This window comes from Macrobrachium nipponense, chromosome 4 (assembly GCF_015104395.2).
Source record: "Macrobrachium nipponense isolate FS-2020 chromosome 4, ASM1510439v2, whole genome shotgun sequence".
Classification (NCBI taxonomy): domain Eukaryota; kingdom Metazoa; phylum Arthropoda; class Malacostraca; order Decapoda; family Palaemonidae; genus Macrobrachium; species Macrobrachium nipponense.
Window position 1 is genome coordinate 86,489,987 of NC_061100.1, and position 23,290 is coordinate 86,513,276.

Here is a 23,290-nt window from a genome sequence, read left to right on the forward strand (position 1 = left end):
TAGAGCGTACTAAAGTAAGGGAATGTTCTGGGTATGGGAGACCAAGAACGAACCCGCCACGAGGCAGACCATGCTGCCATGCTTCCGACCTAGAGTTCGTATTTATACCTAAAAAACGGCAAATACGGGCACAGGGCCGGAAAAACCAATTAGCAATAAACACTGAGTACTTAACTTAGCTGCTGCGATGGCTGCACGCTCCATGATAAATAAATCCAAAGAAAAGGGCACAAATAACACAGAGTAAAAAAGGGCACGTGTATACCGTGTGCGCTAACAGAAAAGGATGGCCACCAGAGGCGCAGCAGTCGGCAGCATGGGATGGAGTAGTAGTAGTTGCTGCCCACTCTGTGGGTCGGCTCTCCTCTTGTGGGGATTTTGTAGTGGGAGATTTCTATTGGCATTCGGCTCGTGGTAGTGGTCTCACTCGCCATAGTGTTCATACCGACACCCTCTTGGAGGGTGAGCGAGTCAGTTGTACTGACCTTTTTCTTTATTTATTTATTCTCTGGTATGTGTTAGTACATTTACCCTAGAAATAATAGATTAAAGGATATTTCGCGCAGCGACACGAGCTGAGCCCAGAAAAGGGGTTACTAACAGAGATTACATAATCTACAACTCCTTAACTTCCTCCGACTAATCCCCCCTTGGATGGTGCTCAATGCTCCAGCTGCCGTTCCCCGTACGGGTTACTAGGACAGCAAGCTAACGAAACACCAATGGAAACAATCTGGGCCGGAAGGAAGAGCACGGAGGGGAAGGGTAACTAGTAATCGCCTGGCAACAGTGATTATCACCTTCTGAGAAACTGTGGAAAAAACCTACAACTAAAGGGGGCAGAAGACGGCAGGCCAACTGACACCCTAAAGGAGGTACTAGCTGAGGCTAAACTAAACCAAAATATTGAAACAGGAATTATTGGAAGTACTGACGAATAAAAACAATCCATCTACTAGCCTAGCCTAACCCTCCAAAATCCGATATACCAATCTGGTCGAGGGGCTTAGGATGGCGCCTACTGGAACGTCGCGAAAGAGGAAACTCAGAACCTAAACTAACCCTCCAAAATCGAATATATTGACCTGGTAAGGAAAGATGGGTCTAGCACCTACATTCAGTGACAAGAGAGAATTCTCTAGTAAAGGATCACCTTGCAAAACTAAATTATTAGTCTGGTCAGGATCACCAGAACTAAAACCAACTAAGGTAGAGAGAAAAAACTCTTAACCGCCTAGCCTAACTTCCAAAATCCAACCTAGATTTGGTCAGGTAGGCTAGGAACGGTAATAATGCAGCCAAGGATAGATAAATATTCGTGTAGGACTCCCAACATCATCAATATAATAGCAAATAATATTGTAACATAAACTAAATAACAATAAAATCATCTACATAAAATGCATGAGCACCACAAAATAGTGAGAGTTCTTTTACTTCTCAAGTAATATGCGTAACACTAGGCTTGCCTAGGTCGCTTCAACACAATACTCGCGCATGTAGTTGAATGAAATATTATTGCACTCTCGTGAGGGAACCACATCGCTCCTGAAGGCCTTTGAAAAGGAGAGAGAGAGAGGGAAACTCTGTAATAGGTTATAATTAAATTTGACAAAATGTATTAAAACAACCTATCGAAACCCATCAGGAGCGAAATGGTAAAATTCCATGATAACAGTAACTTATACTGTAATGAGCAAAAGGGATAATGATTTATCATAATAAAAAAGTTGAGGAGACTAAGTACACGAACAACAATGCATTTAAATGGCCGACCTGAGAGACGATACGCTTGGCTCCTAAGGAACATTATCAATAAACAACACCACATAAAATGTACTGTTGCTCAAACGCTTTCAAAGTCAGGAAAATAATACTCAACCTAGATGAAGATGCTTCTTGACATTCAGAAGACGTGATAAATCCAAAAAATCACAAAATTGAAATTCACAACAATAACACGGCTACATGTTAACGAGCGCTATGAAGGAATGAAGAATCTTGGCAGAGGAAGTGGTGGCGAGCGGAGGGTGGCCGCTGTAACGGCTCCTCTCTGGAGAGGGGTTTTGAGAGAGGAGAGACCTAATTGGCTGGAGGTCTGTGGTAGCGGCATCCACTCGCCCCACTTTTTATTCCGACACCTGTGAAGGTGATCGATCCAGAGGTAGTAACTCTGGCATTCCATATGGCTTTTTTTCTCTGGTATATTTAGCAATTATTTATACCTTGAAATGAGTGCTATAAGGTACATTTCACTGGGCGACACAGGCCAATCCCAGAAATTGTGCCGTAAGAATACCTTATTTTTTTCATTAATATTTTTTATGACAGCCATAAAACCGATTCGCCGTTAAGCGATTGCGTCGTTAACCGCTGGTCGCCGGTATTTAATTGTAATTTATGTGTAATTTTTTGCATAAAAAGCAAGGTCAGGGTAATAACTGGTGGCCAAGAATGGATTAACCCATTTTCAGTAATTGCAAACTCTAAGAAGTGCCTACGTGTACTGATGAAAAAGCCAGTTTAAGACATTTCACGCACATTAAAATCATTGTTCCATGATCTAAACTTTAGATGGAACTTGAAATTACATAGTACTTAGCTTTTGGAAGTTTCCATTAATTTCGGTAATGAAATCAATAAGCAAAGAATGAAATTCTCGGAGCTAGTGATCCTAAATTGCTAGTGCCGACATGTTCTGGTAAAAAACTATGGTTTGCAGTTTTTCACACACACCAAAATCACTGTTCCACAGTATAAACTAACAAAATTTTGAACTGAAATTTAAAATTGTACACTTAGCTTTCAACTTGTATGTGTACATAAACCTGGGTAATGAAATTAATAAGCAAAGAACAAAATTCTCAGACCTAGCCTAACAATCATAAATCACAAGAAGCCCTGATATGCGCTGGTGAAATAAGCAGATTACAGCTTTTCACTCACAATAAATCATTGCTCCACATCTGAACTTAAATATTTTTAACTGGAACTAAAAACTAAGCACTTAGCTGAATCAATAAGTGAAGAACAGACTTCTCTGAGCTCTGGGTTTTTGAGTGACCAGAAAAAGAAATGACATCTTGGTTGGATTTTGGTTGTATGTAAACAATATGCATGTAAACAATTCTTCTGGTTTTGACATAGTAGTAGGTAAACTGGGTATTAGCATTTGCTGAGGATAATAGAAAATGGCCTATTATCCTGAGTCCATTTATACTCTTATCACGTGTTGTAATGTTTATCATTTATCCCTTTGATGATGACCAGCAGCTGTGTTATGAAAAAAGGGATTTTGACAAAGGAAAAATCTATTTCTGGTCAGTGACCTGTGTCGCCCAGTGAAATATTCCTATAGCACTCATTTCTAAGGTATAAATATTGCTAAATATACTAGATAAAAAGCTACATTGGATTATACCAGAATAAATTTGGTTCGCTCACCCCTGTATAGGGTGTCAGTAAAAAAACTGGGGCGAGTGAAACACTACCAGAGGTCTCCTGCCATTTATTCTCTTCCTTTGTCAATTTCCCCCCTTCCAAAGAGGCGCCTCGATCGCCATTCCTGAAAATAGCTCCCAAGCTTGTGCCTACAGGGTGAGGACCTTAGGGGTGGGTTCACTGGGCGACATAGGTCACTACCCAGAAATAGAGTTTTCCTTTGTCAAAATCCCTTTTCTGGGCCTAACCTGTGTCGCTCCGTGAAATAGTAACAGAGAATAGAAAGCACAAGCTTGGAAAAACCACCTAAAAGGCTACTGGAAGGGAGAAATTAGACTATTAAGTAATTCAACCTTCTTTAATGAAGTTACATACATCTTACAAAAAGTTTTACAAATATCTTGACGTCTTCCTAAGAAGGGTTGTATAAGGACACGATTCATTGTTGGTGTCTGAAGCTAGTTTAAGTACGTCATTCAGAAACCAGGAGACTGTATGGGGTCTGTCTGCTGGTCTTAATCTAGCGCAAGCCCTCAGAATTGATGAATAATACGAATTTGTTAAATTAATGTTAAACCCAAACTGGAAAATTTTTCTTAAGGCAGATTTGGTTGTGGTAATAGTACTAGCTGCTAGGCCCTTCTCAAACAGGGTCCTAAAGAAAGTAACAGCTAGATTCGTATTCATCGTCTTTACCTTTGATTCCTTCAAGAAGGAGGCTAGTTTCTTTACCGCAGAGTTATATTGTCTAAGAGTGGATTCTCGTTTGTCTGACTCTAGAAAACGAGTGTTAACAGGATCCATGTTGACATCTTTTTGTGCCACAAACTTCATGAAGTCCATAAAGTTAGGGCATTCTGAATCCACGAGGAAGCGTACACAGTCCTCGTTTGTACTAGTTGTGTTAGCCTCGGGTTGGTGATCCGTTTGGGACGAAGTCCCAGTTCCCTTAGTAAAGGGTACCACTTGCTCTTGGGCCAGTTGGGAGCTACCAGAGCAATCCGTCCTTTGAAGGATCTGAGCTTGTCCAGGACTTTCATGAGTAGATTTATTGGAGGAAATAGGTAAATATTCTTCCAATTGTTCCAATCTATGGACTTGGCATCCGTGGCCTGGGCCATGGGGTCCAGATTGGGGGCTACATAGTGTTTTAACTTGTGGTTGGATTCTGTGGTGAACAGGTCCACTTGAAGACCTGGGCACTGCTGACTGATCCATTTGGATGACCTGTTGTCTAAGAACCATTCCGACTCTAGTGGAGTTGTCCTTGACAGTGCATCTGCCACTATGTTCCTTACTCCTGCCAGGTGAGTTGCTGATAGATGCCATTGATTCTTTGCTGCTAACGAAAAGATTGCTATCATGACATGGTTTATGTGACTTGATTTGGAACCTCCTCTGTTTATGCAGTGGACTATTACTGCACTGTCTAATACTAACCTGATGTGGATTTTCTTCGCCGGAGAAAGTTTCCTCAGGGTTAGAAATACTGCCATGGCTTCAAAGACAGTGATATGCAGCTGGCGGAGTGTAATTGACCAAGTGCCTTGAACCTTTTCGTATTGGGAGTATCCTCCCCAACCGCTTAGTGATGCGTCTGTGTGGACCACTAAGCTTGGTGGAGGGAACTGCAATGGTATTGATTTTACTAGATTCCTGACTTCTGTCCATGGACGGAGTCTTTTCCGTAATATTGCTGGGATACGGGAAATTTTGTCTCGTAATTTCCTGTTCGCTCTGGTCCGCCAAACCCGGTTTATGTCCTTGAGTTTGGCTTTTAGCAGAACATCTGTTACTGAGGCGAATTGGAGCGAACCTAAGACTCTTTCATGGTTCCTTCGGGACGTTTGTTTGTTTCTGAGGAAATGCCTCGTAGTGCTTGCTATTTCCCTCCATTTCACCGGTGGGATTGACAGTTTGTGTGAATTGAGATCCCTCTGTATTCCCGACCACTGAAACCGTGATGCCGGAGTGAGTCGGGATTTCTTTTAGTTTATCTGGAAACCTAGGTATTCCAGAAACTTCACTACTTTTTGAGTTGCCATGTGACATTCTTTGTCGTCTTTTGCCCAGATAAGCCAGTCGTCTAGGTAGGCTACTAGCATTATTCCCTGAGCTCTCAGTTCTTGTACCACTGTTTCTGCTAACTTTGTAGATATTCTGGGCGCTATGTTGAGCCCGAATGGCATTACTTTGAAAGCGTAAGCTTGCTTGCCCAACCTGAAGCCTAGGAAGGGGCGGAAGTGCCTTGTTACCGGAACATGATAGTAAGCATCTGTAAGATCTATAGAGGTGGTGACAGCCCCACGGGGAAGTAAGGTCCGTACCTGTGAAACGGTTAGCATGTGGAACTTGTCGCATTGAATGTAAGAGTTCAGATGAGACAAGTCTAATATTATTCTTTGCTTGTTTGAGTCTTTCTTTGGAATGCTGAACAAGAGTCCTTGAAATTTTAAGTACTTGGTTCTTGTAATTACCTTCTTTTGAAGAAGGTCTTGGGCATAATCTACCAGATCCATTGTCGGATGTTGATGAAAATTTGTTGATGGAGAAGGCCCTTTCTTCCAACTCCATCCCAGTCCTTTTGATATTATGCTGTGTGCCCAATTGCTGAATTTCCAGCGGTTCTTGAATAGGCACAGCCTCCCTCCTACGTGAGGAGTCTCACTGTGCTGAGGGTCGACTACTTGGCTTCCTCTGAAGCCTCTTCCTCTGCCGGATGCTCTTCCGCCGGCTCTGCGGAAAGCTCCTCTGGCTTGACTACCTCTGGCAAACTTGTTGTAGCCGTGAAAAACCCCTTGGTTTTCATAGGAGGCATTAAAGGCCGGGGAAGGTGTAAAAGTGGTTGAGCTTTGAGGCTGCTAAGAGGGTTGGCGCTGTAAAGCATGTACTGATGTTGAGGCTGGTTCTTTGAAGTGGATGGCTGGTTCAGCTGGCCTACTGGGACCGCCTGGACCATTGCCTGAAGTTGGTTCGTTTGAAAAGGTTGGAACCTCCTTGCCCTTTTCTTTCCCCTAGGTTGGCTTGTAGAAGAGTCAAACCTTCTTTTGGGAAACAGTCCCCAGCGAACTCGTAAGCTCTGGTTAACCCTGGCTACTTCGCTTAAGACCTCATTAACCAGTGTCTCGGGAAACAGGTTAGCTCCCCAGATTGGCGCCTTGACGAATCGAAGCATCAGCCAGAACGTGCTTCCTGCAGTTCCTTCTGGCTACAGCGAAGTCATATACGTCACACTGCAAGGTGTGAAGTAATGACCGTTAGAATCTTGAACAAGGGCTCTTCTGTATATACCAGGGTTGTCATTTCTGCCATATTGACAGAATTGATGGACCTGCACAAGCGACATCTGGCCTCATACTCTGCTTTAACAAGCGCTTCTGAGAGTCTGGGCAAGCGCTCGCTAAAGAGTGTTGTCGCACAATCCTGGCTCAACTTTCCTACCGAAAAGGTTGCCGGGGCATCAAGCCAACTTTCTGTACCTCCCGGGAGGAGCACGGATGGTAAATCCGTCTCGCTGATCTGAGGCATGGGTTTGTCCTCTGCTGCTGCCTGGAGTGTTAGCTCAAGAATCTTCGTTGTACACGGGATAGGGGTGTCATCCGGGAGCACGAACATGGTGAATGGGCTCTTGTGGCGAGTCAACTTAGTGTTCGTACATTCCCATTCGGCTAGAGTACGAACCCATGCTGACTGAGCCTGGTCCCTGGGGAAAATGACCGTCTCCTTCGGTACCTTGTCTTCCCTTATCAAAGCTTCCTCCGTCAGGTGTGCATACCCTGAAAAAGGAAACTGGAGACCCGGCGGGTAGAATTCAAAATCTTCTACTGGTCGGGTTCCATACCCCTCTATTGATAGCCTGCCCTCTGAGAATGGGGCATGGACAGCTAGCCTCCAAGGGTTGTTATTCTTGAAGGGTGGCAGTTTCGAGGCATCCGGTACAGCCAGAGGTTGCTGTGGGTGTCCGGACTGGAGGACTCCCTGCATTAGTGACTCCTGGTTTTCCATTCTTTGGGCTAAAGATTGGATCGACTGGCCTGATGTTTCCAGACTCGAAACCAGTTGGGCCGAGATCTCCTGGAACTTGGATTGAACCAGGTTGCCCATCTCTAGCATAAGCATGCTGGAAAAAGCGGCTGGGTCAAAACCTGAGTCCTGAGGTCTCGGTTTTGCTAGTCTAGTCCTTGAACCCTGCCTAGGAGTTGCAGTTTTTTCCACGTCTGCCATCAGTTTGGGGGCTGATGACAAACTGGAGTGGCTCTCCCTAAGGGACTTCGGTTTGGAAGGCTTAGGGAGGGGTTTGGTAATAGTTCTACGGGTGTCTGATTTGGCTTTTACCTTAGGGATTACCGACCCCGACTTGCACCCTGAAGTCGAAGGTCTCTTGATAAAACCCTGAAAAGAAGATGAAGAAGAATGAGACGGACTAAAGGACAGTGCTTTAGCCTGTGTACCTACTGCCTCACTTACTCGCTTACCTTCATCCTGGGCGTCGGTTATCATGGGCTCGAGGTCCAGGTTGATCGCAGCAACCTCCTCGACTACATCATCTCCCAAATCTTCCAGGTCTTCCGCCAGTATGGCTTGGGTTCCTCGCGAATCCTGGCGATGATCGGGGCCGCCAGATCCGCCGATACGGCTGCCGACATCTTAGCATTCGGGTATAACAGAGAACAGAGCTCATCCAAAACTTCCTACCCAGATCTTGAGGGTGGCGAGAGCTGAGTCCTTGACGGCCTGCGGGTTCTGGAAGAGACATTTACTTTTAGAACTACAACCGTAAATTAAATTATGACTATCTGAAAAGTGTCTGCAGAATATCTCAATATCTCATTCCATGAGCCGGTACCTACCGTGTCGGTAGTGAGCTCTAGCACCAAGTTGTAGCAGATCTCACACCCATCTGGGTGCCAAACTACCAGGTTGTCAACTTGGACCGCGCAACCCGCATGAGTGCGACACACCTCTTGTCCGCACGGTTGCTGCAGGATTGCAGTACAAGCTGTCTCTTGACAGCACACCATCTGTAGATTAAAAATTGATACATGAGTATCACTGAATAGGCCCGCTGGAGTTGTATCCGGCGGAGCATGCACTAAACTAATCATTGATACCGGAATATCATTATATGTAGACCCGCCGGAGATGACTCCGGCGGAACATGCTCACTACTTCAGAAAGCAGAAACGATTCCGGCGGCATGCAAAATATATAAAAATAATCATTTTATCCTCTTCCGTTCGCTTTCCTGCCCCGTTTTGCGTACTCCTCTTTAGTAATAGGCTTGGTGCCAACAGAACAGGGAAAAAGGGGTTAACCCTGGCCTGGATCCGCCGGCACCGGAGAGGTTTTCTTAGTTTGCACTAGAACGCCTTTCTTAGCTTATGTCTGTTGTCGCCGGGATGGGACACATAGGTATAATGAAAAAATAGGAGAGGGGGGGGGGGGGGGGAGCTAGGGAGAGGGAAAAACCGTGCATTCATTAGGTCTTACAGTACCCGCCGGGGTAGAATACCCGGCGGAGTAAACCAGCCAGATGCATAAAAACTTAAAATTAAAAATTTTAAATAAAATTTAAAATTACCCATTATTTTATTGTGCCGGAGCACTGTATCAACCATCACTTCCAGGTCCCGTCACACTTCCACGCTATCTTCCACTATCCCTGGATCCGATTAGGGATCGAATCGGGGAAAATAGGTAAAACCTAGGCCTGATCGTATCCAAAGAAGCTTTGTTTGTTATATAAATACAGAACGAGTTCTAGTCAGATTCCGGACCTGCCGGGGCGGGAGGATAGGCCGTGGAGTAAGCTAGGGGATAGGAAAGGCGATAATGAGTAAGTACGAGGTGAATACAGTCCTGACGAGCCGGGTAGTCAACCAGGGCTCGTCTGGGTGGGTACCCCTGTACCCCCACTAACTACTTGAGATGAGGAGCACCACTCCCCCAACTGGACCCCCCACCTTCCCCCGTGAGAGGGGAAGGGGCTCAGTTGGCTACTTGGGGTAGCGCTAGCGAGCTTAACACCCATCAGGTGGGATGGGGGAGGGAGGTTGCCTCGAGGAGTGGTACACTCGTGATCAGTTGTTCACTACAACCGGCCAGGTGGTTCACCTCCCGGTAAGAAGTGGATCCAACTGATCACTGGGTCAGCCAGTTTATAGGCCGACTGTCCACTAATACAATACAATAATATGATACTTTATATGATAAAAAACACAAAATAAAACTTCTGGCGCAAGAGGGGTTAAAGGGATGAGGGGGATAGGTGCATATAATGAAATGAAGAGCGGCTAGCCTAACTTTCGTAAAATCAGAATGATCTGGTCAGGTCGGCTAGGGGCCTCTGAGCAGCTAGCCTAACCCTCCAAACGCGTAAGTTTTAATTACGATCTGGAGTGGTAGGCCAGGGTTGCTCAAGGATAAACGCAGGAATAACTAGGCTTAAACCCACAATGAGTTCCCGGCCTGGTCCCGTACGGAAGGCATCCTCCTCGTAGGTAACCAAGGGAAGGGAACAACTACGACCCTCATCCGCCAAATAAGGTCTGATTATATAGGCTATAACCGCTCTTATGCCAAGAAATTATTATATATAACATGTCAGAATCTATAAAAACACGTAAGTTTGGAGTAACTGCAATTATAATATCCATGCGATTACAATTAGTATGGGTGACCATTGAAAGTCGTCATAAATAAGGTCGCGGGTAGCGATGCATGAAATGGCTGACTCGGGAACGGTGCATGCAGGTTCCCAATATGTAAACAAAGCCAAATATAATTTTATGATCAACATCGCTACTAAAATGATCTTATATAGACTCTTGCAGTACTTAACTTAGATCCAGAAGATTCCTGACTTTCAGACATCGTAAATAACACAGAATAAATCCAAAATAGGCTTCCAATCGTAAACACGTGTGAAACACAGTAGTGCTATAAAAGGAATGACAATCGAGGCACTAGTTGTAGCAGTAGCGAGCAGTAGATGGCTTTGGTACGGCTCCTCTTTGGAACGGGGGAAATTGACAAAGGAAGAGAATAAATGGCAGGAGACCTCTGGTAGTGTTTCACTCGCCCCAGTTTTTTATACCGACACCCTATACAGGGGTAAACGAACCAGATTTATTCTGGTATAATCCAATGTAGCTTTTTCTCTTGTATATTTAGCAATATTTATACCTTAGAAATGAGTGCTATAGGAATATTTCACGGAGCGACACAGGTTAGGCCCAGAAAACAGGTTTTGACATTGGAAAAACCTATTTTTGGTAGCCACTGAGTCCCCAAACACACCCTCTTTCCTTGACGACAAGGCACAGGAATGGAGTGAACAGGAAGGAAAATACCGAGCCTTTCCATTCTGAGAACTTCATGTATTCTATTATTACTGTGCCAACATGCACTATTTTGGCTGAGACCAACCAAATTCTTTGAAATCAGTAATTGGTCTGTCTTATGGAGACCTTGGGGGACCATGAGATTGTGAGTAAAAATAACCAGTTTTGAGTTGTGGACAGATTACGCGACACAATTTTGAGAAATCGGGCAGGAAAGAGTTTCTATTAGTACTTTGTTAGCCCATAAATTTACTATTGGCAACTCTTAGACTGGCTCAGCTTGCCGATTCTAGGCAGCAAATGATTTAATTGTGTACTTGACTTCAAGGGGTCATATACTCACTCCCTCCAAGGGGTCATATACTCCCTCCCTCTCTCTCACATGACGTCTTTTTATATATTTGCTCATAAATATACCTTGGGACTTGCTGTTGGTTTTAGTTCTTATCTTTTATGATAGTATATCAGTTCTAATTTTAAGTTTGCAAAGAAAAATGCAAAATAATATTAGAAAAATATGTGTAATCCAAAAAAGTTACTGCATCTTTGATCTCAGTAACTTTTCGTAAATATTTCACTGTAAATATACACAGAATGTGTTACTGAATTTACTCCTGATCTGCTATGATATTGTATGAGCTGTAATTATAATAAAAAAAATAAAATAAAATTAGTTGTTAGAAAAAGCTTGCAAAACTTGGTAAAATTGACTATTTTCTTGTTAAAGGGCCCCCACAAGGGGTTGTTTGTATATGGCCTTTTTCAACTTCTTGTGGAAGGAAGGGAGAATTTTTGAGAATTTTTTTTTCATACACCTGTGTATTTCCATATCCTCCTCTTTCCAATTATGTGTTTTTCTTAAATTGGCCAACTTCAAAGTTTGCCTGGTCTGGGATGGTGCACATATTTATTTTAGCATAGCTCTTAAGGGTTAATCCATCCTACCTAAATGGGTTTTGGGCTAATTATAAGTAATTGGTTTGAAATGAACAAGGATACTTTTTAGAACTTTAATTCAATTTTTCATTCAAACCCATTATGTATGTAGGACCTATTGCTCCTAACCCGACTGTCTTTTCAAATGTCATTGACCAAATAAGGAATGAGGAAATTAGATGTCTCAGACCGAAGGGTTTGCCTGCAGGCCCACAAAACTGCTGGTTGAAGGCTGCTTTCCTCTTTAACCTGAGCTGAAGCATCTGAGAGTCATTTGGCTCCTAATAAAAAGCTAATCATAATACATAATGGGTTTGTATGAAAAATTTATATTTTTTTTAACCTATGGAGTATGTAATTATTCAGGAAAAACACATCTTTTCCAAAGATTTTTTTATTTTTTACAGAAATTAAAGTTCTGGTTTTTAATCTGTAACTCCTTTCTTTGGGATGCTGATAAAAATGCTGTGCAGATGATGTCTTAACCCTTTAACGCCGATTGGACGTATTAAACGTCATTATAAATTGTCTGTTGGGTGCCGATTCGACGTATGGTACGTCGATATAAAAAAGAAAAAGTTTTTTTACAAATTTGCGGAAAAATAGTTATAGCCTACTAGGCGAAAACTTTTTAATTGCGCCTTGGGGGATGCTGGGAGCTCACGGATCAAGGCGTTGTTTTGTTCACAATCGTTACCGCAAGCGCGAATTTCTTTCTTATCACACTAAAAAGTATTAGCGACACATCTCAGAAATTATTTCGTCACTTTGACATAATTTTTGCACCATTTTATATTATCCGTCACATGGAGTATTATAAATGAAAATGTGTGCAATTTCATGTAGAATACAACAAAAAACAACTCATGGTTGTAGCTTTTATCAGTTTTGAAATATTTTCATATAAATAATGATAAGTGCCAAAATTTCAACCTTCAGTCAATTTTGACTACCGAAATGGTCAAAAAACGCAATTGTAAGCTAAAACTCTTATATTCCAATAATATTCAATCATTTACCTTCATTTTGCAACAAATTGGAAGTCTCTAGCACAATATTTCGATTTATGGTGAATTTATGAAAAAACTTTTTCCTTACATCTGCGTGGTAACTCTTCCGAAAAAATCATAAATTTTTTCGTCCGATTGTCGTAATGTTTGCACCAGTTTCAATTAGCTGTTACATAAAGTTTTATATATGGAAATTTGCGCAATTTAATGTAGAATACAACTCAAAAAACCCATGGTTGTAGCTTTTATCAGTTTTGAAATATTTTCATATAAATAACGATAAGTGCCAAAATATCAACCTTCGGTCAACTTTGACTCGACTGAAATGGTAAAAAAATGCAATTGTAAGCTAAAACTCTTATATTCTAGTAATATTCAATCATTTACCTTTATTTTGCAACAAATTGGAAGTCTCTAGCACAATATTTCGATTTATGGTGAATTTATAAAAAAAAAACATTTTCCTTACGTCCGCATGGTAACTCTTCCAAAAAAATCTGAAATTTTTTTGTCTGATTGTCGTAATTTTTGCACCATTTTAAGTTAGCCGTTACATAAAGTTTTATATATGAAAATGTGCCCAATTTCATGTAGAATACAACTAAAAACATGGTTGTAGCTTTTATCAGTTTTGAAATATTTTCATATAAATAACAATGTGCCAAAATTTCAACCTTCGTTCAACTTTGACTCTACCGAAATGGTCGAAAAAGGCAATTGTAAGCTAAAACTATAACATTTTAGTAATATTCAGTCATTTACCATAATTTGCAACAAATTGGAAGTCTCTAGCACAATATTTCGATTTATGGTGAATTTATGAAATAAACTTTTTCCTTACGTCCGCGCTGTAACTCTTCCGAAAAAATCTTAAATTTTTCGTACGATTGTCGTAATGTTTGCACCATTTTAAATTAGCCGTTACATGGAGTATTATATATGAAAATGTGCGCAATTTTATGTAGAATACAACCAAAAACAACCTATGGTTGTAGCTTTTATCAGTTTTGAAATATATTCATGTAAATAACGATAAATAGAAAAAATTCATCCTTCGGTCAACTTTAACTCAACCGAAATGGTCGAAAACTGCAATTGTAAGCTACAACACTTACAGTCTAGTAATATTCAATCAATTACCTTCATTTTGCAACAAACAGGAAGTCTCTAGCACAATATTTCAATTTATGGTGAATTTTTGAAAACAGCTTTGTTTTACGTCTGCGCATTACGAATTCATGCATCATTTTGTGATAATGTTTTCTCTGTGTTGCCTTGATTGTTTTACAAAATGTTATATACCAAAATGATCACAATTTAGTGTACAATACAACAGAAAAAAATGAACTCATTAGCTTTAACCGTTTTGCTTACAGCGCGATTTGAATATAATTATATATGAAATTTTTTTCACTCTATCATATATCCCATTATTTATATATGATAATGATATTCTTTTTCATTTCTGATGGTTGCATACTAAACTTCACGCAATGACAAAAAAGGAGCCAAAAATGAACTCTTAATCTTGAAAACTAAGCGCGCTATGATTTTTTGAAAAAAAAAAAATTTCCGCTTCGGCGCTCACTCCCAGACCCCGCCGGCATACGGGAGACGATTTTTTATACCCCTTCGGCGTTAAAGGGTTAAAGTCAAGATGGCTCAAACTGCTGCTTATAACCTACTGGTTAAGAAAATTTAATTTTTCATAGAACATGGCATAGTGATTATTTTTTTTTTTTTTATTGACATTGTACTTTTCAGGACTGAGTTTGGTCGATTTGCTTATCTTGAAAGTCATGAGTATCGGATGTATAATACTTATGATGTACACTTCTATGCATCATGGGCCCTGGTAATGTTGTGGCCTGAGTTACAAAAATCCTTGCAGTATGATGTGGCACACTGGACTACTTCAGCAGACCTTACTCCCCGCACTCACCTCTTTAGAGGTAACAAAGGGGTGAGGAAATTAGCAAATGCAGTGCCACATGATATTGGAGATCCAGGTATTGATATCAATTAAGTTTTCTTGCATTTGTTTTGGAACCATTGTCTGTCATAAGATTTAAGTTTTAAATACAATTTATATCTAGTTTTTACTGAAATTGATATTGCTTGATGCCTTTAAAGGGCGTGCTGACCGCCAAATTTCGAGGAATTGTCGAATTTTAATTATAGACAGTTGTCAAGTGTTTTGTCTAATGACCATATTCTGAAACAATAATGATACAAAATTTTATGATAGGTTTATTGACAGTTTTGTTCATTGCTTGTATGGCACTGTGAACCACAAATTGTGAAAAAGACTTGTAAAAAAGTCTGTATTGATAATTCAGGATAGGATCAAGTAAGTTATTCATTGTTTTGGTCTGTTTTATATGTAAATAAACATATCTTGAAATGATTTTGCTAAAAAAGAGTTTAGATTGGCTCATGGACAATTTTGTTCATTGCTTGAATTACACTGGAATGACAAGAGTGTAAAAAATGTAAGTCTATGAATGATATTAAGTTTGAGATACAGCTAAACGATTTTGGACTGTTTCACGTGTACATAAACATATCTTGAAATGTTATTTTTATAAGAAATGTTTAGATGGTTTCATGGACAATTTGTTCATTACTTTTATGGCAATATGAATGACAAAATGCAGAAAAAATGCATGAAAAACAAACATGCACAAAATTTATTCAAAAGTAATGGATTACCATTGAAACATCCCATTTTCTCTAGTGTTAGAGAAAATGGCTTATAATGATACCAAAGCATTAACTGACTCCAGGAAACCAGATATTTTTTATTGTTTATTGTTTTTAAATCCAAAATTATTGATCTTTTGCTGTTTCCTGAAAAGTTGCCGAAACAAGGCTTGTGTTTATTCAGTATTATTTGTAGAATAAGCGGTAAAAATTAGAAGGAAGGAACCTTCAACCATTAGGTAGAAAGTCATTTACTTTATAATGGAGCCTTGTGGTGTTGGCACTCCCCAAAAATACAAATTTTAGGTAATGTAAATCAAGAGGAGCACAGTTCTATTAAGTGATCATTTTTTCTTTTGCTGTTGTATTTTGACTTATTTTTTAAAAAATAAACCAATTTCAGTGAAACTTTTACAGCCTAATTAATAACTATATAGTATCTATAATTACAAGAGTGGAAAATTATTTTTGAGTTCGTGTGGAAAATTATTTTTGAGTGCAACTTTTTTTGCCATATTAATTTCAAAGTTTCAGAATTATTTTTCCAGTTGCAAAATTTATAAATTTAAAGGTCAAATACAGTATCTTTATTTCCCTGCCTGTATTTTTTTGGTATTAGTTGTATAATGAATGGTTAAAATTGTAAGCGAATCCCTTCAGTCATAAGGTATAATGAAACATTTACTTTATAATAGGGCCTTATGGCGTCAGAACGCCCCTTAAGAATCGCTTCTGTGACAGAATCTAATAATCTTTCGATATACAGTGGTACATCAAGATACGAAATTAATCCGTTCCAAGGCGGCCTTCTTACCATGAACCGCATTTTACATGTAAAATGCCTAATCCGTTCCAAGCCCTACAAAAACACTACAGTAAATTATATTTCCAGGCCTACAACCCATGTTCTAGGGTTACAACACCGATCCGACGGAAGAAATATGACTCCAAAAAGGCAAAATACTGTACATACTGGAGTAATATTCAACTGCATGTAATGTTCAACCCCATTTTTACTGCATATATCAGGACTTTAGCATATGTTCCTTAGCAATAAGCCTAGCCAATGTTAGCAGTTGCTACTGTAGCCTAGTCTATGATTCTGACATCTAAACCTAAGAAGCTAAAAGCTTAGAATATGCCAATAAAATGTATAAATAATCAGTATGTACTCATTTCAAATAATTATTAATTAATCATTAACTATAATACACAAACAAACAAAAAAACCTTCCAATCATTTGTTTACATTCAGCTCTTACGAGTACCGAACGAATGCCAAGCAATCACTTTTCCTAGGACACAGTAAGCCATAAATTTTCATTAGTATCTCTCTTCAACTAATGAAACTACCAAACAGTATAATAACCACTCATTTCTATTCTTTATTCTATCTTTACCTAATGGAGATACCGAGTTACTGACAGCTATAATGAAACATATATGTAATATTAAAACAAAAGAAGAATTCTTATTAAATGTATTGCATGTACTCATTTCAAATAATTATTAAGTAACCATTAACTATAATAAACAATCAAACAAAAAAAAAAGCTTCCAAACTTCTGGCACTTATGAGTATCGAACGATCGCCAAGCAATCACTTTTCCCAGCACACAGTAAGCCATAAATTTTCATTATCTCTCTTCAACTACTGAAACTACCAAACAGTATGATAACCATTCATTTCCATTCTTTATTCTATCTTTACCTAATGTTTATTTTTTTATTAAATGTATTGCATGAATAAGTTTTTCAATTTACAGCATCCTTTTACCAATAGAATACATAGAGCACAAGGGGTAGATGCTGACCAATAGGAGAGCAGGATCTTATGGGGTGACTAGCATCAGGAACCAGTGGGAGAGTGGGAGGATGGTGGCGAGTTTACTCAGTTGGCGGCGCGGGAGTTTTAAAATTGTTCTCGGTGGTCCGGGCGAAGCTCGGGACTTTACAGCAACAACCTTTTGTAACTTGAACTATTTTCGTATGTAGAGCCAAAAAAATCTTCGTATTTGCTTTCATACCTCGAGTTTTTAGTAAGTTGAGCCTTTCGTATGTCGAGGTACCACTGTACTTTTGTTCTATTATTTTAATTTTTACTTTGTTCCTTTACCATTTTATCTTTCTTACTTCCTCCATATTGAAAGAATAACTTTCCTGCTTCACTACCTGCTAGGTTTTCACTTGCTCTTTTGTGTTTCACCCTCTAATGCATTGTATGGCTCGTCTGGCTTTTAGCAAATGAAATTGGAGTGTACCTAATTGCTGATACTGTACATGATGATAAAAGTATAGGGAACTACTTGCAGACATTTTGATAGCATTTTATTCAAATAAAACCCAGATGATTTGCTTTCCATGGAGATGCAAACTTCTATTGTACGTATTTGAACAATTAAGTGATATAGTGCAATAGCTTGATGTGTAAATTTTCATCACATAAGGATTACAGGCAGTGCAACAAATTATATTTGAAATATCATGGCCTTTGGTTTTTTATGTTCATAGTTATAAAGTTATATATATTTACATGTAGTTGATAGTACTACTTAGAAGTAAATCTTAAGACTTGTTACATGTAAATGATTTGAGGTTTATTGAAATTGTCATTTTAAATCAAGTTTATTCTTACCATTCTCATCTCTGCCTTTTGTTGCATTCTTGGTCTCATGAATATTCCTTGCTGATCTGAAACCTATCAGTTGTATTATGTTTTTCTTATATGACTAAAACTTGGAAGTTTATTATTAGAAATTAGTTCTTGAATGACTCATGTTTTTCTTATATGACTAAAACTTGGAAGCTTATTATTAGAAATTAGTTCTTGAATGACTTGAGGAATTGGGTGTAGTAAAGTGATTTTGATAGGTAGCTTTTACTTTTATTCTATTTTTATAATTCCAGAGGATGAGCCATTTGTTCGAGTGAATGCATACCAAATTCATGACATCAGTTTCTGGAAGGATCTGAATCTCAAGTTTGTGCTGCAGGTAAGACGTAAATCTGTTTTAAGTTTTACATTTTTCTTTACCGGATAGGGACTGATGCCCATGAGAAGCTAGATACAGTAATATCCAACAACTCAGCCACTGAGTTACGTACAGTGATATATGGGGTGAATCATTGTATAAGGAACTAAAGAGAAATTTTGACTAACAACAAACCAATGCACCAGGGTTCATTGCCACTCCTTACTCCCTCTTGCTAAGGAACGGAATATATGCTGCCAAATAGAGGGTTGGTTATTTGCGTACCAAGCAACCAAACTATCAGTATGACTACCTTACTCGAAGAAAGGTACAAGAGAAAGAAAGAGACCAGCCAACTCACCCATTCTCTCATCCACACAATCATCTTAGGTAAGATACAAATGTGCCTTGTTAAGGGCAATGATAAGTTACACAATCTGTTGGGCAGCCCCCACTGGACCCAGGGAGAACGTGTCTATAGACCTGTGGGCAACATCTTAAAGATAGAAGGAGGTGAACGTGGACTGGCGTAACCTAGTACCAGCGCTCAGCACGCTATGAACAGCTAAGTTCTTCTTGAAAGCCAGAGAGAGACCAATACCCCTAACGTCATGTGCTCTAACGTCAAGAGTCAAATACGCCTGTGTGATGGCTTCCCGTATCCAAAAAGAGATTGTATTCTTGGACTCACTCTCTTCGTACACCCCCGTGCTAACAAAAAGCCTACGACAACCGGGGCTAAGGTGCCGTGTCCTTTTAAAGTAGCAATGCAGAGCCCTGACAGGACATAGCAAAAGCTCTTGAGAATCACCGCCCACAAAGTCATCCAGTGATGGAATGGAAAAGGAGGCGAACCTATCATCATGCACTGAGGGATTCTAGGTCTTAGCCACAAATTCAGGGACAAATTTGAAGGACACTGACCCCCAACCCCTCGTGTGCTTCACATCATAGCTCAGACCGTGCAGCTCCCCTACTCTCTTCAAAGATGCCAAGGCCATTTTGAGTGTCAAGTTTCTGTCTGGCAAATGACACAAAGGCTCATACGGAGCTTTAGTGAAACTTCTCAAGACCAAGGAAACATCCGACGCGGGGGCTTAAGCTCTCTAGGAGAACACGACTGCTCAAACCCCTTAACTAGCAAGGAAAGTTCCCAAGATGAGGAGATGTTGATACCTCTTAGATGTAACACTAAACTCAGGGCCGCCCTGTAGCCTCTAATGGTGGAAACAGACAAACCTTTCTCATCTCTGAGGAAGGTCAAAAAGTCTGCTATGTGCTGAATAGAGGTTCTGAGTGGAGGAAAACCCCGTTTACGACACCAGTCACAGTAAATTGCCCATTTGCCTTGGTAAACTGCAGAGGTGTACCTTCTGAGACTGCTGGACATATGCCCTGCCGTCCTCTGAGAAAAGCTTCTTGCTCGGAGGAGATATTGATAGCCTCCAACCGTGAAGAGACAGATTCTACTGACTGGTGGAACCTTTCTACGTGTGACTGACACAGAAGATGCCACCAGGGGGGAATCTCCCTCGGTACCTCCGACAACAACGACAGTAGATCCGGAAACCATTCCGCCTGCGGCCACAGAGGGGCTACCAAAGTCATCCTGAGATTCTGCAAATTTATCAACCTGTTTAGGACTTTATGGATCAAACAAAAAGTAGGAAAGGCATGCACCTCCAGGTTGTCCCAGGGATGTTGGAACGCATCCTCCTCTAACATCAGAGGATTTGGGACCACCGAACAGAATATCTCCAGTTTCATTTTGAACCGGGTCGCAAAAAGGTCCAGCAAGCAGTACCTACTGATCAGCAGTGTTAGGTAAGTGTGAATTGTGTATTTGCTCCTCTGCTTTCTTATGCTCAATACTGTAATGATATGCCAAGATAAAATGGTATTTTAAAGCATTCATGAACATATCAATTATAAATTCCATTGCAGAAATGCATATTCTTCATTTGATCATTCTTGAAAATTGATGATAGTTGTAAGGCATGTTTTCAGTTATATATTGCATAACCAGGTATATCATTTTATGTACCTTGTTTTGCAGGTTATTGATTAACGTGCGTTGCAGTACAGGAAGACTGATCTCAAATAAAGTTTGAGAAATTCTCATGGAGACTGCATTTGGAGAACACAGTCACCTAAGGTGTTATAGAAAATCCCTGTAAAAATGATTGACCTATTGTTGCTCTATAAAAGATAAAATAGAATGTGTCTTAAGCTTTTATATAACCTGTCAAAGAAAAAATGTAAATCAGTGAGCATGGACAGCTTTATTATGTTGCATAAGTAGGTGTAGAACCACTGTTTCGTGAATAGTTAGCAATCCAAGATTGTTTGACCAAAGGTAAAATTAGTCAAATGAATGTTTGTGTTGTTAGACAATTCATTTTTAATCCTGTATAAGTGCCTAAATTTATTATACAGTAATCCGATTTTTCTTAAAAGGACTTGCATTTTAGGGTAACACATGCAAAATTGTTAAAGTACTGTAATTTGTATATTTCCTGGGTAAGCAAGCCATAGCTTTCTGTATTCCATTCTGAATACGGGTCAGAACAGTGGTAACATCAGTTTTTAGTCAGTAGTATATGGCCAGTATACCAAGGAAAAATATAAATTACTTTTAAAAATTGGCATTTTGAGGATAAAGTAAGACCCTCTTCCTTGAATGTAAACTTTGATGTATTGGTGAAGATTCACTAAAAATCATAAGCTTTATGAGGAGTACTGCCCTCTTTGTCAAGAGGTAAAGTAATGAAATCAAAATTTATATACAGACAGAATATATTTATATTGGGTTCCTGCATGATTGTCTGACAACTTGACTAATCTGGTTTGTTGTTGTTATGCTGCTTAATGAGGGAGGAGAGGTGTTGTTAATACTGCGTTTTGGATCAAATGGTCAAGTATTGTATTCAACTTTCCTTCAGTCCAAGGAATAAAGCTATAGTACAATGAGCTTCCTTGACAAATCTGGAGTTTAGTTCTCTAGAACATGGCTGGCATTTGATCTGATCTAAAGTTCTGAAAGATTTGTTTGCAACCACTATTATTATTGAATCAGTTAGACCCCCTCAACTCTACAATGCCTATTTGCTGTATTTTCAGTGAGAAATACGTATTCACTAATTACTGTATTTTTATATCAGCTTCATGACTAAATGCACTTTCTGTGATAAAACTATATTAAGATATTCAGGTATGCGCATATATAGAGGGTTTTTCTTGTGTTTGAACCAGCTGAATAGGCAGTTCTAAGCATTTTTTAGAGGGGTCTTAGGTATTTGCGAATTTTAGCTATTAATGAGGGAGTCTGGTACGCATTCCCCCATGAATATGGGGTGTCCACTATACAATTCGGTAGTGGGATAATAGTACTGAATAGTAGTTTTAATTTTGCTATGAAATCTTAGGAAATAATTACATTTGTAATATTAATATGAGTTTAGTGTTAATGTATTGTATATTTTCAGGTTTACAGAGATTACATGTTTTTTCAAGATCACGACTACCTTGTTCATATGTGGCCAATTTGCCGTGCAGTAATGGATCGGTGTTTCACGTACGATAGAGATGGTGACGGTCTGATTGAAAATGATGGTCAAGCAGATCAAACTTATGACTCATGGATTATGCATGGACCATCTGCATATTGCTGCTCATTATGGGTAGCTGCTTTGGCTGTGATGGTAGAAATAGCTGCAGAATTAAAAGATGAAGTGGAGGAGAAAAAATTTGCTGAGGCTCTTGCAAAAGCTAAAGTAACCCTACAAGATAAGCTCTGGAATGGTAAGTAATACACAATGTAAATGAGTGAGTTGTTTAGTAACTGAGACTGAATAAGCACTACTGCATGGTTAATCATTTCAAAATTATATTGTAATGTATAGTTACATTTTCAGCCATAATCATAACTGATAAATATGTTGCATTATTAGTATAGACAATTATAAGTATACTGATGTAGTCTACATTGAAGAAATGGCATTGAATATACCCATAATTGAAGACTGGAATTTCTAATTATTCAAGACTTTTAATGAAGAATAAAGTGTCTTAGATCTCTCAAGTTCTTTTCTCATATATATTGCTGGCCTTCATGTTCTTCATACCATATCATCTGGTACTTTCTCTGCCATGGAATCTCTGTTATTACTATATTTTAAGATGTAATCTTTTTTCAAAAGTACAGTCACTCAAAAAAAAGTTCTGCAACACCGCTAACACTTAGACAACAGCCAGTAAAACACTATCTGGCAACTTTCTTATACATGGATGATACCACTTAACCCTCTTACGCCGATTGGACGTATTAAACGTCGAGTCAAAATGTCTCCCGTATGCCGATTGGACGTATCATACGTCAGCTCAAAAAAGTTTTTTTAAAAATTCGCGGAAAAATACTTATAGGCCTACCAGCCGAAAACTTTTGTATCACGCGCCTTGGGGGATGCTGGGAGTTCACGGATCAAGGCGTTGTTTTGTTTACAATCGCTACGCAGGCGCAAGCGTGAATTTCTTTCTTATCGCACTAAAAAGTATCAGTGACACATCTCGGAAATTATTTCGTCACTTTGACATAATTTTTGCACCATTTTAAATTATCCTTTACATGAAGTATTATATATGAAAATGTGCGCAATTTCATGTAAAATACAACAAAAAAATACTCATGATTGTAGCTTTTATCAATTTTGAAATATTTTCATATAAATAACAATAAGTGCAAAAATTTCAACCTTCGGTCAACTTTGACTCTACAGAAATGGTCGAGAAACGCAATTGTAAGCTAAAATTCTTATATTATAGTAATATTCAATCATTTGCCTTCATTTTGCAACAAATTGGACGTCTCTAGCACAATATTTCGATT

General features: G+C 39.4%; 2 protein-coding genes across 4 annotated transcripts in view; both read left to right on the plus strand.

The window, feature by feature from the left end:
* LOC135210986 (transmembrane protein 17B-like) overlaps positions 1-23,290 on the plus strand; it is a 708,558-nt gene that overhangs the window by 289,606 nt on the left and 395,662 nt on the right. The window lies entirely within an intron of this gene.
* Positions 1-23,290, plus strand: part of LOC135210983 (non-lysosomal glucosylceramidase-like) — a 343,346-nt gene that overhangs the window by 255,699 nt on the left and 64,357 nt on the right. Inside the window, exons 10-12 of the mRNA XM_064243984.1 lie at positions 14,495-14,739; positions 18,341-18,426; positions 21,891-22,206. Coding sequence (XP_064100054.1) covers positions 14,495-14,739; positions 18,341-18,426; positions 21,891-22,206 — 647 coding nt within the window. The remainder of the gene's footprint in view (positions 1-14,494; positions 14,740-18,340; positions 18,427-21,890; positions 22,207-23,290) is intronic.